Source organism: Mauremys reevesii, linkage group 8 (genome assembly GCF_016161935.1).
Source record: "Mauremys reevesii isolate NIE-2019 linkage group 8, ASM1616193v1, whole genome shotgun sequence".
In the NCBI taxonomy this organism is placed as follows: Eukaryota; Metazoa; Chordata; order Testudines; family Geoemydidae; genus Mauremys; species Mauremys reevesii.
Genome location: NC_052630.1, coordinates 50,272,201 through 50,291,191, shown reverse-complemented (window position 1 = coordinate 50,291,191; position 18,991 = coordinate 50,272,201). Strand labels below are relative to the sequence as shown.

Sequence of the window (18,991 nt, the reverse complement as noted above, 5' to 3'; positions counted from 1 at the left end):
GCCGAGCCCGTTCAGTTCCGTTTACCTAACAGCCATGCAGAATGCTTCAGCCGCATGCAGACATTAAGTAACTGATCCTCCCCACAGCGCCACAGATGAAGGCAGTATCACCCCTCCCCCCATGGTCTAGAGGATATTAGGGCAGAGAGATGGAGTGACCTGCCCAAGGCATGAAGCCAGTCAGTGGTGGAGTCAGAACTGGAGCGTGACCTTATGTCACTCTAAGCAAGTAGGCCCATTGTGGACAGGGGCGGCTCTAGAGCCCAGCGGGGCAAGCACCCGCCTGGGGCGGCCGTTTCCCAGGGGGGCGGCAGGCTGGGCCGGTGGACCTGCCGCAGTCATGCCTGCGGGAGGTCTACCGGAGCCCCGGGACGACCGGACCTGCCGCAGGCATAACTGCGGACGGTTCGCTGGTTCCGCGGCTCGGCTGGACCTCCCGCAGGCATGACTGCGGCAGCTCAACCGGAGCCGCCGGACCAGCGAACCGCCAGCAGCTGCGGGGGGACCAGCTGAGCCGCGCGACCAGCGGACCCTCCGCAGTCATGCCCGCGGGAGGTCCGCTGCTCCCGCGGCGCCTCCCGCGCATGACTGCTTGGGGCGGCCAAATTTGTAGAGCCGCCCCTGATTGTGGACCCCCACCCTTTTCTTCTCTGCTGGAATGGCAGCTCTTGCTGCAGAGATCCCTGACCAACGGCCAGCACTGTGAGAGGAAAGCATGCTCCGAGGGAAGAAAGAAATGTCTATCTATCAGCAGGGAGGGAGGAAGGAGCAGAGGCGAAGGGAGTGAATAAAAGAACATGTTTCAGTGACAGGTCCTGGCAAAGGGAAGACATTTTCTTAAAATAACCCCTTCCCCTGCTCTCCTCCACCCCCCATTCACGAGAGGCGATGGTGCTGGCGGAAGGAAAGCCAAAAGCCGGCGTCCTGCAGAGCTGAGCGATATGATCCTTCATACCCGAGGCCTCCTTCCAAGACCCAGCTAACGATCCCACATGCCACAGCCCTCCCCATCCCCCGACTGGGCCCTTCCCAGGCCGGTGATTTGCAGCTAGTCTGATTCAAACTGGCGCACAGGAGTATCCACAGGCATGAAGTTCTGGTAACCCTGAGCCTCCTACAGGCTCCCAGGAGGGGAGAAAGGTGGCTGGAAGAGAACGTTGGCTCCCAATAATATTACTTGCTTCTCTTCCACCCCCTCTGACGCGTTTCATTTTTATTTTAAGAAATATTACCCCTGGCGGAGCTGCTTTTGGATGTTATAATCCCAAGTATTTGAGCCTTTCTGCTGGAAAGCTCATGAGGGGAGGGAAGGAGAGAGGGCAGTCGGGGGAGGTGAAGGCTCCACACTTCACCACCATCAGGCATTGGAAACAATCTGCCATGAGTCCCTGGAGCTGTCAACAGGTGAGAGCGCCCTGAGACGCCTGGCGGAAGTGTAGCCTGAGCTGCCAGTAAGTCTGCCAGACACAAATGTTGCTTTGGCTTTGTGTGTGGCTGCAGCTCCTGTATCTGTGTTGTTTTGTGTATTTGCTAAAGACAGTGGCCCACTGGGGGAGACTTTCCAAAAGCACCTAAGGGATTTAGTATCAGAGGGGTAGCCGTGTTAGTCTGGTTCTGTAGAAGCAGTAAAGAATCGGATGCAAGCAGTCCGAAGAAGTGGGTATTCACCCACGAAAGCTCATGCTGCAAAACTTCTGTTAGTCTATAAGGTGCCACAGGATTCTTTACTGCTTTTAAGGGATTTAGAAGCTCAAGTCCTACTGAAGAATCAGTGGGATTCATGCTCCTAAATCTCCTCCTGGATTTCTGCAGCACCTTCCATCCCCCGAGAGTCCAAAGCAGTAGATGGACACTTTCTCGTCTGTGTCTTTGTACTGCATATTATATTACACACAGAAACGGTTACAAGAACATTACTAAAGTTGCAGGCTCAAGCACTCGCTAGTTAGGAAATGCCTGAATTAAGGTTGCCTGTGCTATCCTGATTGGGCCCCCTTGTGCATATGTTGTATGACAAAGTATTCAATGACATTCCTCACTCAGTGCGCAGGATGGACAGCACTCACTGAAGGAGCAGCTAGCCAATATTTGGTTTTCTCCTCTTTGTTCAATGGGTGGCCCCAGGCCTTATTTACTGCACACTACTCAAACGCTGCTCTGAAGACAGAATTATTAACTTCCTCATGGGCTTTTCTCCTGGTACTCAATATTGTAGATCAAGTGGCAGAGGTCTTTGTGGCAGATCTAAAGGTTCCTGCTGATGACCCATGTGGTGTCAATGTGATTGCACTTGATGGAATTTCTGTTTTTCCAGTTTGCACATCAGGAGATACTGGGATGAGGCACCAAGGGGAAGAGAAAGACTAGACTGATAGCAGTAGTAGGTTACTGTCCTCTTTGTGAACCAGGCACTAAACTCTGGAGGGACACACTTTGGCAGCGGGTTTCACAGCTATTTGATGAGAGCAGGGGAATGCTGAGGCTCTGGATTCTTGGGTTCCAGTCCAGGTTCTAGAGTGGACCTGCCCTGTTCCCCTCAAGACTGACCCCTTCTGTCAATGTACCCTCTAGCCTGTCTCTGTACCAGTCCTGTCTCTCCTCCTCCACCCCAGCAGGTCTTCGCCCTAGTCAGTCCCAGTCACCTCACCAGCTCCCCGCCCAGCCAGTCCCAGGTCCTCATCTGATCTCAGTCTTACTCTGCACCCCTCTGTCTCACACTCCCACACTCCCCTATGTACCCCAGTTGCCCTGGATTTAAAGGGTGTGTATACCCCAAAATGTAATCAAGTTAATTGCACCATAAGTATGTGCATTCAGCCACCCCTAAATTAATAAAATAGAACACCACATAATTAAGGGTTAATTTAAAAAACAGGCTTTCAAAAGCAAGGTCATATCTAGCTGGCAGTTTCTGCTAATCAAAGTAAAAGACAAACAAACAAACAAACAACTAAGTCTAAAAACATTAATAATGAAAAAAACATAAGTCTAGTTGCATCTAATATTAACAGTTTATTAAAAATTTAAAAAATAATAATATAGTAGGGATCATTATAACCTATGTGTTTTATAAAAAATATCTAATAAAGTATACATTGGAGCAGTCCTCTGAAACCACCTTGAGAAATGTTTTTCCTGACACCCTTTCTCTCCGGTGGGTGAGCAATTGGCCACTGTGAACCTGCTGTTAATTACCCAATACTGTTCCAGATGTTAGGTAAATATCTGGAATGTTCTAGACCTATTGCTTATGTTTGTGTGTGCTTAAATCTAATAAACTCCAGTTTTAGATAGAGCACGCTTACTTGTATTACTCCTTGATCAGACAGAATCGCTAAGTTCCTGTTGATTTATTCCTTACACCGCCTAAAGTAAAACAGTTAAGTTGCCCCTGTTGGGGGTTCTGAAAACCCCAGGTAACACATTCTCCCATGCTCCTTATTCCAATCTACTCCTTCTAGCACACCACTCCCTTCTCAGACCCCAGCTCTTGTCCTCCCCTTGCATTTCAGTCAGGCGGTTTCCTCCTCCTCCAGGCTGCCTGGGTGCCAGGCAGAGAGTCATTGAGAGCGTAGGAGAAACAGGCTCTGTGGTCATAGTTCTGGTGCCTGGCCTCACTCTAGCTAGAAGCAGCAGGGAACAGCAATTCCAGGAAAAGTCCTGCTCAGCCCCTGCATCCCTGGGCTGAAGCATGCCCAGTGCAGACAGAATCTGTGGAGAATTTAGCTGCCAACGTCTAACAAGTCTCTACAGAGCATGCATGAACGGAGTCTTTTCAAGGGCTTATAACTTGGACAAATTTGGGTGGATTTTCACGCAGATGGCGCAAGGCCAAGCACTGACACAAAGGCCACCCCCTGCCAAACATCAAGTGTCTGCTCCAAAGCATCGGGATGCTAGAGCTCCCCCAGGAATAATTTTTTTAACATGTGCAAAACAATGTATTTTTCCCTAATCTGATTTTCAGAAATGGCTGAGCCATTTGCACTGAAACGTTCCAAAACAATTCAACACCCGGCCTGAAAAATGTCACCCTTAATGGTTAAAAAAGGTTGGCAAAGTTATAAACAACTGAAAACTAGGTTTTATAATGGGATGTGTTATGGGAAGTTAACAATAGGCAGCACTACCAGCCCTGCCTTTAATACATTATAGCCATTCCATAACAGATGTCTAAGAGAAAGCACCTAATTCCATATTCAGCCATGTAAATAGAATCTATGATTCTATGAAATAAGTGGCTTGATTGTCAGGGGTGTTGAGGCCTGACAGCTCCCAGGGAAGGGAAGGGTTGGTGTGCAGAAGTCCAGCGCCTTTAAATCCAGCTCCGTGATCGTGTCTGATTGCCTGGGTGTTTTAAGGTAGAATCCCTTTCCCTCTGCTCTTTAGGCAGAGATGGCTGCTTGCTCCACATTCACATCTGGTAGCAGGAGCGGCTTCTCCAACTTGCTCACCATTCTCTGAATAAAGTCTGGTGTGTCTCCCTGTGTCCCTCCTTCTCCCAATCTCTCTCTTCCTTCTTCCCACAGGCCTGCCACTCTTTACTCTAACGCCACCAGGAGGTGGAGGGTGGGAGGAACCACCTCACTTTTAATCCCCAGAATTTGCTGAAAGCTGCTCCGGGAGCCAGCTACAATGGAATCAAAATGATAACTTCACATCTCAGGAACCATTTTGCCTTAGTGTACCTTAATCAGAGAGACACCCCCCGCACACACATACCCTTTACCTGGACTCTGGTAGGTTCCAGACGGTGGTCCATAGTGTCAGCAGTAATGTTTTCGGGGAGCATCACTGCGTCGCTGGGGGGGATTATACAGGATGGTATGCACACTGCCCCTGGGGTAAGGAGACACAGGATTGGAGACTCATCAACAGATCATTACATTTATGGGTTGCACACTCTGTAGAGCTTTCTTTGGTAATAAGGGATTTATGTTCTAAGGGGAATGGGGTTTCACCAGTGCTAAGAACTAGGCACTAGAGTGTGATAGAGGCAGACCCAGGAGAGACCTTCTATTTGCCAGTTCTGGGGACTGGGCTAGAATTCCCTTCCAAAATCCCAACCAATCATGGGAGAATCTTGGGGTTCACACAGCTATGCTGCCCACCCCAGCACTGAACTGAAAAGTCAGAGGAAACAAAGTCCAATGTTATGCAGAAGGAAGCCTCTAGAAAGCGGTGAAGTGACTTTTGTGCACTGGTGACTCTATATTGTCCTGCAAGCTCAGCTGGCAGGACATGGGACAGACCCATAGGAATGTCCTGTATATTTAGCGATGATTCTACTGTGATTCCTACATTATCTTCAACAAGCCAAACCATGGCCCTCATAATGTTAGAGGCAAAATTCCCATTGACTTCAGTGGAACTGGGATTTGGCCCTAAGGGAATAAAATCGATTGGTTATGCAACTGACTATGTAACCAATCGATAGATAATTTGGGCTTTCTGAAAAACATTCCCACAAATCAGACCTTGCAGTGCAGATCTTTGCTTGAAAATTCTGGAACTAGAGAGCTGTCCATAGTTTATGTCTTTCAGCCTCCTGGGGACTGCAGGAAGGACAGCTGAGCACAGAACAGCACTGTGTTCTGCACAATCAATGGGGTATTAAATGAGGATCTCAGTATGGAATGCAAGTTGGCCACAACTACTGACTTATTGTCTTACGGCAGTACAATAAGACCTGGCTCCTAAGAGCTAAAGGCTAAAAGATTGATTAGCTTGAGGCTAAAAGGTTAATTAGAATGGAAAAAAAAATCTCAGCCTAATATAAATCACTAGCCTGGAGGCAGCTACACAGGTAAAAAGGTACAGATACTACTCCTGGGGGAATTTTGTGCCACTGCACAATGCAGAATTTGCATAGAATTAATGTTCTGCAAAGAATTTCCTTTTCCCTCAACAGAATTGGCACTGCAGAGCTGCTGGCTGCCACTAGGGACCTCTGGACCTGCCAGAGCCCAACTCCCTAGCTCGCAAATAGAAGCCAATGCTGTGGGGAGGAGGATGGAGCTGGAGAGCCCCTGGCAGCTGCAGTTCCCTGCACACCCTGAAGGAAGAAGGCAGCATGCAGGAAACTCCATACAAGCCCAGGACCAGGCATCAGGCTGTTTTACTCTCTGGATCCCTGGGATCTGGAGGAGTATGGGGTGCAGGTGTCTGGGATGCGGGGGGGGGGGGGCACACAGCTGGGCTTTAGGGAAAAGGGGGTGTGAGTGTCTGGGTAAGGTGGGTGCCCCATGGCTGGGCTCTGGGAGGAGGAGTGCAGGTGTCTGGCCCCCCCAGCTGGGTCTGGTGGGGAGGGAGCGGAGAAACAGAAACTGGGTTGTCATAGGGATTTCTTTAACTCTCTACTCCTGGGGGAAAAATTTTTTGTGGGTGTCTGTATTGTTACAGACATAGTTGCTGACAGGTATAATTGAAACTGGCATGGATTATATAGTGTTATTTTGACACATAAAATATACAGAATATTGCAGAATTTTAAAATGTTGTGTGCAGAATTTAAAAAAAAATTGGCACAGAATTCCCCCAGGAGTAAGACACAGGATGAACTATCCTTTGAAGGCACTGAACTGTACATGGGACAATCCCACAGGGATCTTTACTCTGATGCTTTAATGTTAATGCAGCAGCTTTCATTGTTGTACGAATGTTATGACCAATGTCCATTTACATAATGCCATGGATAGAGGCGGTTTACTCTTCCATATACCAGGGCATTCCAAACCAGGGGAGCTTTGGGATGGCTCAGCTTTTCTGGTCTGTGTGTTGTTTCTGAAGGCTGGAGGGAATATTTGTTTTTGGGGGGCAGGAAGATATTAGTGTTATTCAGTTTATTTTGTTGTGATTGCTTTGGGTCTCATTTGTACTGTTATATCAACTAACAACAACTATTATTATTGTGACAATAATTTCCTAAAGGCCCCAGCTGAGGTGAGGGCCCCATCATACTGAGCATTGTACAAACACATCACAGGAGGCCATCCCTGGGCCAGAGAGCTTACAATCTAAATAGAAAAGACAGAGGAAGGGTGGGAGGACAAACTGAGGCAAAGAGAGGTGCAGTCATTTGCATAAGGTCGCACAGCAAGTCAGCGGCACAGGTGGGATTAGAACCCAGGTATTCTGAGCATCAGTCCAATGTGTCCTCCACTAGATGGCCTTGCCTCTGTAACACGTTTTGATAAGTTCAGACAATATCTCAGTGTGTTTGTGCTGTTGGGGCTGGATCCACAGACTTAGGCTCAGCCTTACAGTGCCTAACGTTTAGGCCACCTGCCACCCGGTGGAATTTACTGCCCCGAGTTAGGTGCCCAGGTTCCCTAGGCAATGCAAGGGGAGAGTTTGGTACCTAAGACAGGGTCCTCAAAAGCCAAGCTGAGCAGGGAGACCCGTAAGAGAGCTAGCACGTGCTGAGGAGAGGGGTGTGGCCTAAGACCCCCTTGGCAGGAGGCAGGCACCTGTCTCCACTTCCGATTCAGAGCCATGAACCTACTCCTGCAGGCAGGCACCTAAGCCAGGCCAGCCCAGTCTCACAAAAGACAGTGGTGGTGGTGGCAGCTGCCTTATGTGCTATAGCACAGTGGCTGGAGCACTCATCCAGGCTGTGGGAGAGCTGGGATCAAATCCCCCCTCTGCCGGATGTGGAGCAGGGACTTGACCCCAGGTCTGCATTTCCCAGGTGAGTGCCCTACCACTGGGCTACAGCCTATTCTGGCATAGTCCTCCATCTCTCCTGGGGGGAGCTGTTCTACTTGGTAGGAAATACTTTCAGCAGTCATCAGGCCAGAGAGAGTGAGAACGACTCGACAGCCCAGCAGTTCAGGCAGGCTTCAGAGAGACCCAGGTTCCGGTCTCCGCTCTGATGACTATTTAAAGCACTTCACACAAAGTGGAAAAGCTTCAACCAAAGAGACCTACCTCAGCGTACCCTATATCCCAGTGGGTAGGGCACTCGCCTGGGAGGTTTGCATCCGTGATCTGAATCAGGCAGGCTGAGGATTTGAACGTGGGCTGCAGGGTCACAACTGCTGCCATGTTTTGTGGGGGGCTTGATCCGGCAGGTTTGCTGAGAGGCTGCCTGTGAGCCCATTGACAGGATTGGCCCTACAGGTGAAGCAGAGGGGGAATGCCTACTTTGAGAATCCCACCTGGTCTGAGGTTCCCACCAGCTTGGTTCCATCACGATATAGATGACCGTGTGCATACCCACTGGTAGAAATGTAGGCACCTAGGGCACTTCCCTAGTGGAAACTTAGGTGGCTACGAAATTTAGGTACCTAAAGGGTTAGGTGGCAACTGAGCAGGGTTTCTGAGGATCTAATTTTTGAATATAGGAGCCTACAGTAGCAGTTTGGTGCCTAAATTTTTTTGTGGCTCTAGCCCTTGATCTTTTTATTTCTTAAATTTAATAAAGAATTTAAAAAATCAAATTACAGCGATGCAAAATGTTCCTAATGGAGCCTGTAGTCATGGGAAAATGCCTTGGTTTCATCACATGCCCCAAACTCATACCAGGCTTGTGAGAAGTTTTTTGCTAAACTTAATGGGCCTTTTTCACCAGCCTGGGCCCAGTTTTGATCAAACTTGGGTGATTTATGGTTTTGCACTGAAAACTATGTGGGTTTTGCGTTAACACTCCATTTAGACATGAAGCCAAGTGCAATGTGGCAGCTATGATTGAGTGTTGCTTTTAAGTGGGAGGGATATAAACCCAAGTGAATTTAGACAAAAGAAACAGTTTGCATGGACCCATGAAGAGTAAAATTGCCTAGTTTCACATGCCAGGTGACTCAGGTCATCCCTCTAGGAATTACCACCATCACCACCACAACCACTCACAGTAAAAACAACTGCAAAAGGTGGACGAATACTGTAAACGGCTGTGGTTTGCCTCGCTGACATATTCCTTCGCCTTATGAAACTACACATCCTTATCCCGAAGCCAGCATTAGGATTAAAGCTCTTCTGCTAACATGGCCAGATGTTATGTACATCCATAAACCGCCCAACTGGCTTTATGTGCAGACAGAAGACTAAAAACAAAATGGAACTTTGTCATAAATTCAAATGTCTCTGGAGCAGCAAAAGAGTCAATGTGACCTTTCACTCAGTCCTCTGGGACCGCAATAGACCCGGCTGACTCAACATACAGCCTGCTCCAAGAGAAGCGGGTTTGGATCAGAAATCAACATCCTTTTTTGCCCGTACCAATGCCATAGCCTTGTTCACACTTGTACTCCACTAAATTCAGCTCTGGAGGCGGAGGGCAATTGCCTTGCAGGTTCTCACACAATTTAAACTCCTCTGTCCATAAGCCTTCTTTAGTGCAAAGGATAGGAACCTAGAAAAACAGAGAGGGGAATCCACATTACTGCACTGTACAACCAGTACAAGAGGCTCTGCAATGGCTTTTGCATCTATTCCGCTTGCCCTAGCCACACGTAGTTATACCAGCAGTATAACATGCCTCCCACTGGAGTCCATTTAAATCATATTATCCTTTTCTCCACTAACATCAATTTCACAAAATGAAGTTTAGGATGACCCTTCTCCCACTGAAATCAAAGGCAAAGTTCTCCATCGACTACAGGGAGAGCAGGATGCAGTCTTTTATAAGTTATGCCAAAATGGGGAATCCAATCTATGATGGTCAGTACCGAATGCTTATAAAGCAAACTGTTCCACATTGCAATCTGATCCCATCACAGGAAATTCGCCACATGTATTTCAATGAGACACTTGCAACAGTCCTTCTGCAGCTGATCAGTGAGCAGCTCCTCTCCTTGAGCAAGCCCCTTGCCAGAGAGTATGTCACAAACCAACCAGGGTTCTGCTAAGCTCTGCTAAAACATTAGTAATGCTCCCAGGGCATGCTTAAAAGGGACTTTTCAACTGCTTCTAACCTTTGAAATGAAAGGTTACTAACCTTTCATTTAAAAACAAGCAGAATTGTTGACAGTACAAATTATTTTCTTCCATGAGTATTACAAGAGTATGACTGTTGCTGGGTGGACTGGCCCTTTTGGGAGAGTGAGCTTAGCTCCACTTGTGACCCATTAGCTAGCTGACTCCCAGGTGTTGGGTTTTATTGGTCCTCACAGTAACTCAGCCAGAGGTTATAGGCCTATTGCAGGAGTGGGTGGGCGAGGTTCTGTGACCTGTGATGTGCAGGAGGTCAGACTAGAGGATCACGATGGTCCCTTCAGGTCTTAAAGTCTATGAGAGCCCATGAAAACCATTGCATCACAAAGACATTGACAACAGACTTGAGATTTCCTACAACTGAGTGGGAGAGAAAGGAATCCCAGGCCAGGTGCTTACAGGTTAACTGCAAAACCCAAATATACCCAAATAAACAGAATCTGCAGAGTAGCTGCCAATGCAACATCTGCATCCTGCTGTCACAGAGTTGGCTGGCCCTCCAAGGGAAGCTGGCTTCAGTGCCTCCTGAACCTAGTAATTCATCTCCCAGGGATGGCTCTGAGGCCAGGGATCAGGTGATAGGTTACCTGGCTGACAAATCAAATGTCAATAAGCAGCTCAGTACTTCTGCCCCTTCATGATCATTCGAGCGAGTAAATTTTCATTTGCAAGAACATGGGCAGAGAGCATTGCAAATACCAGTGCAAAGAAACATTCCTGGGGCTCTGCAATGGAAATGCACTGACACCCATTCTGAAAGGCTCTCCATCAGTTAGACACCAGATTCAACAAACAATTCTGAATGTCTGCAGACAACGTTGGCTCCTCTTGAGGGCTTGTCTACGCAGCGAGTTAGCACGTGGCAAGCCAGAGTGTGGAGCTACAGCACACTAGCTTGCCACACACTGACTCGCCGTGTGGATCCTGCTACAGCGCACAGAAAGTTCTATACGGTGCTCTGAAGTGTAGACCAATATCTAGGTCACCCAATTAAGGGACAGACCAGTGACACATGAGTTAGGGAGACAGTCTTTGGGCACCAATAACAGCTAGGAAATGCTCACCATGACCAGTGCGCATATAAATATAGGCGAAAAATACTTTGCAAAACTATTTGTTGAACTGTAAATGACAAACCAACCTTTAAAATAAATGATGATGGCTTTGCAGATATTTTGTGAACGGAAGAGAGGCCTACATTTCTTAAATACCTATTGGGTTGAAGTTGAGCTTGTTGAATTATATTATACTGAATAATTCAAGCAGCTTGCAAGTCTTGTTGCTTAGTGCTGGGTAATGCATGGGGCACAGTTTGGAATGGAACAAAGTTAGGATACAAACTCTCCTACACTAGGAGCCAAGGTGCTTCATTTTAGCGTTCTTAACCCATCTGGCCCCTATGGTTTGTGTGCGCATGCATGCGCACAACACTTTAACAAAAAAAAGCAGTGTAGCAAGACGACTGAGATGTGGATCCTATAGCCATTGTGCTAAACAGCCAGATAAGGCATGAAATATTGCTCATTTTCAGCTTTGCTATGGGTTTGTATATTGGTTCATGTCCCCCTTTTACAGGAGATGGATTGGGTCAGTAGCAGAGCATTGTGGTAGATGCTGGTTTCTGATGCAGGCACCAGCGTCTGTCCCAGGTAGGCCAGGAAATCTAGGCCAGGTTCTGCTCTAATTCCCAGGAATTGTCTTGATGTCCATTCAAGCCAAGCACAGAAATCCAAACTTCATTTCAGCAAAGCCCTCAAGCATGTGCTTAACTTTAAGCACATGCTTAAGTCCCCTTCAAACTTCAGTACTTGGCTGAATCAGGGCCTGTTTCAGGTTCTCCTTTACTTTGGCCCCAGTTGCTCACTAAACACACATACTTAACTTTAGCACACATGAGTTGCACATGGTTAAGTGTTCACATGACTGAGGTCCTAATTTCTACTGAACTGACAGAGAGAAAAATTCCTCTATCCATCTGCAAGACTCCAGTGCAAATGTCTCTGGCAGGCTCCCAAGGAAATCCCACCCTAGATGCTGATTGCACCAAGTACACCATGGATTTGTAGTTCAGCAAGTAAATTCAGAAATAGGGCATGGAATAGCCTTTGCAACGCATCTCGTTAGCCAGCCACACTGCTTTCAGGACAGCTCAACGCCATACCCAAACAAGATTGCCGGGGTGTCCTCCAGCTGGCTTGCTGTGCTCTGGCATTCCCCCTTAAAGAAGTCATTCTTACCCTTTTGCTCTGTGGGTTGCAGCTGAGCATGCATTGGGTGTCCAGCTCAAAGCCATGGGTGCAGTTGTACATCCCCTCAAACACAGGAGGGGGCGGCTCACACAGCACTGGGACGCAGCTGCCTTCCTCCCAGACTCCACTTTCCAGGCAGTGGATCTTCAATAACTTTCTGGGGAACACACACACAAGACAGTTACTGTACCGTACACCCAAAGAGCAATCCCAAAGCCGCAAATGCTCACCTATGAAAGGGGGCGCTGTTAGTTCTGTGGCTTCAGCTTACACCTTTTCCCCTGGACTACAGGAAGTTCACATTAAGCTCCTGGCTGGAACTGTGTTCAAATCCACAACACCTGATAATCAAGTGCAGTGGGGGCCAGGAGAAGGGGAAGGGAGGGGAGTGGAGAAGAGAGCAACAAAACCTCCTGCAAGCAAATTTGAGTGGATGTTTGGAAGCTTTTGTTACTAGTATTGCAAATAATAATCAATATTGAATAACACATGGTTCTGCACATAGAGCTGCCTTCGTCTGAGCATAGAATCAGAGAAACGACATTAAGGCCTCCATTCAGCAAAGCACTGAAACCTCTGCTTGAGCCCCAGGGTTTAAGCACGCGCTGAAAGTTAAGCACATGCTTAGATGATTTGCTGGATCGGGCGCCGACTCATTTAGGCCCCACTTCAGCACCACACCTAATCACACGCTTAAATCCATCCCAGTTCAGAAAAACTCTTACCTCTCAGCATGTGCTGAACTTGCCTTGATTTCAACATGAGTTTGCTGTGTTGCTTAATCACAGCCTTAATTATCCAGGCCTTTCCCTATGTAGCACTGCTTCCTACAGCACATTTCCCAGTGCTTTGCCCAGTACAGGTTTAAATGTCCAAAGCCTTGGTGCTTCCTTCACTTAAATTGCGAGATTAGGCCAGTCTAACAGATCTCACTATCAGGAAAGTTTTCCTTCTCTAGTTGAATTTTTCCATTCCTCAATTTCATCCCCTTGCCCCCTCCCAACTATTTCCCCTTGTGCCACCCTAACAATTCTTCTCCCTTCATGCTGCTCAAACCCTTCTGATATGTGCACTCCATCTCTGTGCCCTATCCCGTAGCCAAGTGATATATACTTAGCTCATTCAAATGTACCTCATCAGTAAATCCCTCTGGCCTCTTTATCATTTTTGTGGCTCTCCTCTGTACTCCATCCAATTTGTAAATATCTTTCTGGTATCGGAATTGCCATACCAGAACAGACCCATATCAGCTTGTATTGCTAAAACAATATAACATTTAAATCCTTGCCAAAAAAATAATGAAAAAGAAAAATGTACAGAACAACACTCCATTTACTCAAGTATTCTACTGCTGGCAACCATCTACATACCACATAGTTCACAAGAAGGCATAAAAACCCCACGATGCACTGGGACAACTGAGCAGTACTCATATCATGGGGGAGAAAAGTCTTTTTGACTCCAGCCGCGAATGAGTTTACACCCTTCGATGCATTAGGATTTGTAGCTCTGGTGAGTTTTACCCTTGCTAATATAATTGCAGACAGGATCCTTATTAAATTCAATGTTTAATTATTCTTGCCTGACCCTGCTCTGGAATCTTTTCACCGCTTGTAAATTTCCCAGATTTTTTACTAGTCATACTCCTTTACTGTTGGACTTTTCTACAAGTTTAATGATGATTTTCATTGTCCAGGACTGATCCCTCACTTTTTCCTTCTCCATCCCTCACCTCCAGCAGACATAGTCCTAGGAGGCAGCAGCTAAAAGTTTCTAGGACACAATAGGCAGCTAGCCAGATAGTTTTAATTTCCTCGCACATCTTTGAGTGTGATTATAGCAGGGCAGCCATTGTGTGCGGCAGAAATAGGGGCAGGAGACAAAAGGTCGAATCAGCACCTTACAATCCAGCTCAAATAAGGGGCAGCACATAGCTGCTTTCCATCAGTTGTGGTGCAGGGTCTAAATTTTGCCTCTGAGGCCTTGTCTACACTAGGAAGTTTTACTGGCAAAAGTCTTGCCACTGATATAGCTATTTCAGCAGGTTACATTCCTATTTGGCTGCCCTCACCAGCGCAGTGTGTTCTCACAGCATCAGGTTGCACTGGCAAAAGGTGATGCTAGGTTTTGTATCAGCAAAAGAGCTACAGGAGAGTCAGTCTGGCCCATTCTGCACGCCTCCTGAACAATGCTTTGTGTGGCATGACCTTACAGCTACAATTTAGCCCTGTTTTTCTACGATAGCATTTCAGCAAGTGGCAGTGTCTCATAGGGGAGCTAAAGTTGGTTGTAGTATAAATAAATCCTGTGAGAAAGGCTATGAAGGGGCTTCATAAACCAGGCCTCAATCATTCAGCAATGTCCTTTAAACAAGAAACATCCCTTTGGGCTTGGACAGCGATGTGCATACACACACTAGACAAACACCTGGGAATAACTGATCCAGCCACTATATGTCACTGTTGCTCTTCAAAAATGCATCCAAGGGCCCTTCAGCAGAAGCAAGGTAACTCCATAAGGAGAGAGCCAGAGGTCTTGTCAATATGGTGAGTTGCTGCTCAGCAACCCAAGGTGTGACTCTGCAGTGCTGCAGTCACACTCTGGCTTACGGCACAGTAACTTGCCACGTAGACAAACCCTTAGTATCGAAAGAGCTGGGAGCCTGCAACATGCCTAAGGAATGTGGGATTTGCACAGGTGTCCTGTGTGGTGAGTGAGATCCTTACTCATCACTCGCCTTCTCGCTTTGATGTGGTGCTAGAATTAACACACTGGGGCTTCCAGCTGCCTGCCAGTCTGCCTAAGCCACACAGGGGAAAATCACGCTTTGTCAGACGGAACCGGGAGGGGGAATGGAGCTGGTTGCAAATACTGCAGCTCTCTGCCCGCTGGATCTGAACTACATCTGCCATAGATTACTAAAGCAGGGGCTTATCGGGAGCATGCCGACTTTCCTTATAAGTAGTGGAATATTCCAGGGATAGGAAAGAGTTTGGCACCGGATGCACCCCACCCCACCCCACCCCACCCGCTGCCAATGTGAAAAAGGCACATCCTATGAATCCTAAACAATAACTCATATCTTCAGGGACTCGCCCAAGGCAAATCTCCCATTTCAGGCTACTTCCCAATAGGGTTGTCCTTCCCTGACCCCGAGGTAGAAGGTGGCAGCGATACCAGTGCTGATACTGCTGACCCAGGAATGCTAAGCAGCCTGTTACCAGAAAGGTGCTGGGAGGGAGAGGTGGGGGGAAAGACTTTTAAAACCTGTAGCCCTAAACTTCGCTGTGCAAGAAAAACACCTTGATTCCTTCTGATCTCGGAGAGCGACATTTACTTAGGATTAGCAGGGGAACCGGGAGCCCAAGGAAAATAAAATCAAAAATCAAGTGTTTCAAGCAGATGTTTAATGGGCAGAAGGTGAAGGCCACAGGGAAGACTTATGAGGCCTGCAGGAGCTGCGTTTGATGTGAAAGGCATGAATGTCGGTCTCTAAAGCTCCATGAACCATGCAGCAGGGAGTTTGGCTAGCGCCCAGATGTGTATTAGAGTGGCCAGGACTTGGAGCAGAGGATCCATTGCACCGAGGCCAAGAGGGACTGCCGTAAATCAGCCGAAAGCTCACATTATCTGCCAATGGCAGGAGATTCAAAGATTCCAAGTCTAAAAAGAGAGGGGGGGTTGCTTATTGGTAAGCTAACAGACAGAAAAGCTGGGTCACTGGATTTCTGCCTCTCTCCCCTTGTAACGGTAGAGGGACAAAAAAAAACACAACCACCCAGCCCCAAGCTAATGGGGTGTAAATCTTTATTGGTGCTATTAGAGATGTAAATACATGGGAGTCCGTTTGTCAGCCTATGTTTTCTTTCCCCTGCTTTATGGCAGGACATTTGTATTTTGTCTGGGATGGGGAATCTATGGCTTAAGAGCTAAAGCCCATGCTCATACCCAGCTAATGTAAGATGGCCCTGTGCCCAGTGCACTCGGATGGCTCCTGGACTGGTCTGTCCTTGTTTGCCCACTGTGGCCTTTCTGAAGTGCTTCCAGCCCCTATCCTGCTAACTCTTTCCATTTCAGTTTCCCCACATCCACCTTTCTTCCCCTTTCATGGTCTACTTCAGTCCCCTGTAGTATTTGGACAACACAGGGAGCTGGAGACATCAGATGTCCCACTTGAAGTGGTGCAGTTCATTACAGTCTGGTTTCCTGGGCCATCTCAGGGCTGCGATGAATTTAGTCAAGGGGCGAGATGCAAATCATTCTTTGGCCAGTGCCTCAAATGCTCACCCACCCATCCGCTGCTCAGCCGCTCTGGCATCTTATATCTACCATACTGGAGAGTGAGGGGACAGCTCCAGTGTCAGCGCCTGTGGCGGACGGAAGCAAGAGAGACTGGAGACAGGCTGGGGCTGAAAGGAATGTAGGCTGAGGCTGTCTAAGGCACCTAGAGGATTTGGAAGTTCGGTTCCCCTTAGTTTTATTCCCGTAGGCAGCTTTGCAAATCCCATTCCGAGTGAATAGACTTTTCTTCACGCTGTCCTTGAAATCAGCCAGCGGAATGAATTCCTGTGCAGCAGAGGATACACTTATCACAGAAATCACATAGGATTCTGTCCCTTCCACTCCAAAAAACACAGGCCACCACCCCTTGAGCTATAGGAAAACCTCCACAGCTGGCAGAAACAGTAGGGTCATTATCCTCTCTTGGCTCAGTCACTGGGGTCAACATCGGACACTTACCCATGCCAATAACGGCAAGGCATTACTCTGGAAGCTATGGCTGGCACAGGATTGGGCTGTCCACCTCCTAAGCGGGACAGGCTACAATGAGCATATAACCCTAGTGTGCCATGCTTTGAATTCACTACTCATTCTCCTCCAGGACATTTACTCTCATCTACAAAATTCCAAATGGTTCAGGGCCCAGTTATCTGAGAACCCACCACTCCCACTCTGCCCTGTTATGGTGGCTGTTAAGATGGGCTGGGATGCCACTGCTGCTGGCTCCTGGGATAGAGCTCTCCTCCGCAGTGGCCTCCTGCCCGTGGACCTGTTATTCTCTGAGCCTGATGGCCTTCACAGCACCGTGGTAGTGTTCTCTCTTTAGAGCAGGCTTTGGCAGTGAGGAGAAGGCCTCTTGAAGTGTTTGTTCATTTAGGAATAGTCCTGTCATTCCCCAAGCAACAGGAGACCTCAGGGGCTCATATTTAAGTACCAACATTGTTGAGGGGCCTGGATGGCCCAAAGAAACCATTTTCAAGGGTGACCCAACCAAATTATGAGGATTCCTAAGCAGGCCTCATCCAGATGGGACACAATGAGACCCATCTCCTGCATTCAATCATCACAATCTCAAGAGATATTATCCCCCAGCCCGGCCCCTTCTGATTATCACAGTCTTCAATTCAGTGCTCTCCAAGGAACCCCTACTCCTCCCTGAAAAAGGCCTTCTCCACACGAAGGCCATTTCCTACAAATTTTCCCACTGTTGCTAATGCTGGTGGGCTAAACCGCTGTCAGCACAAGCCTGAGCACTAGCGATGGCTCCCACAGCCACTGCTGTTTGTAACCCCTTGTCTGTCAGACTCGTCAGAGGGCGCAATCGGGGAGGCCTGTCTATGCGAGAGCTCCCCCTGTGGCTGACAGCTGGTCAGTTGCACCAGTGTTGCTGACAGCTGGAAATCGTTAGGTTTCCCTAGTCAGGGCCAGCGCTTCCATTAGGCGACCCTAAGCGGTCGCCTAGGGCGCCAGGATTCGGGGGGTGGCATTTTGTGCGCTCCCCACGGGGCGCATGGGAGCTTCCGGTTCTGCTCCCTCGCACCGCCGACGAAGGACCTTCTGCCGATGTGCTGCGGAAAACAGCGGCAGGCAATTGAGCAGCTCAATGACTGCCGCTGTCGCCTGCGGCATTTCGGCGGAGGGTCCTTCTTCGGCGGCGTGATGGGAGCGGAACCGGAAGCTCCCGCGCTCCCCGTGGGGAGCGCACAAAATGCCACCCCCCGAATTCGCCAAGGGTGCCAGAAACCCTGGCACCGCTCCTGTCCCTAGTGCAGACAAAAGCTCAAGATGCTTCTAACCGCCCCTCTCACAATCCTCAGTCATGCCATTCCAGAGTCTCCTGCAATTAAATGGTAGCAATCGTTGCATAGACCTTTAACTGTACGCTCACAATCTCCTAAGGGATTCCTTGTCAATAAACATCTCTAAGGGGTGTCTAACTACTTGAAGCAACTCTTGAATAGCCTTTTCTATCAGACATAGAATTTCCTTGTACATCCTGCCCCTCCACCAAGGGAATGAGAAATGTCTTTAAATTTAGGTCATTGGGGCTCTCAACTTTTCCTTATTAAAGAAGAAACCTACAAAAGTTGGGAAGTCAGAATGAGCGTTGACAGTCCAGCCTAGATTCCCCATGTGCTGCATGTAGCAATCCAATCATTGTTACCTAACTGCATTCCACCTTTATGTAATCAGCCACTGCGGTGTTTGTTAGGGAATTAGAGGGTATCGCAGCAGGAGATGAGGAGGCAGAATTTGTGTACATATTTAAAAACAAATCTTTGTGTAATTGCTTTCCCACTGGTAAAAATCAATTAAAACCAAACAAAGCAGGTAGAATTCCAGCCCAGCTGGACCGCCAGCCCCAGAATGTTCAATCTGAGGGAATGACTACGCAGAGACAATCAGGTGAATGGCACTGGGGCTGAGGGGGGGCAGCATCCCACACACCTGGCAATGTGCAAGGATACGGATAGCTTCTGAAGCCACTCAAACAACATAGGTCTGAGAGTTTGACATGCGCACTAGTG

The 18,991-nt window shown here is 48.0% G+C and overlaps 1 protein-coding gene across 2 annotated transcripts in view; it reads right to left on the bottom strand.

Annotated features, from left to right (window-relative positions):
• Positions 1-18,991, bottom strand: part of PAPPA2 (pappalysin 2) — a 184,525-nt gene that overhangs the window by 43,812 nt on the left and 121,722 nt on the right. For both annotated transcript variants that reach the window (XM_039483154.1, XM_039483153.1), the window contains exons 17-19: positions 12,171-12,339; positions 9,220-9,352; positions 4,730-4,839 (exon numbers count right to left, since the gene is read on the bottom strand). In XM_039483154.1, the coding sequence (XP_039339088.1) occupies positions 4,730-4,839; positions 9,220-9,352; positions 12,171-12,339 (412 nt within the window). The remainder of the gene's footprint in view (positions 1-4,729; positions 4,840-9,219; positions 9,353-12,170; positions 12,340-18,991) is intronic.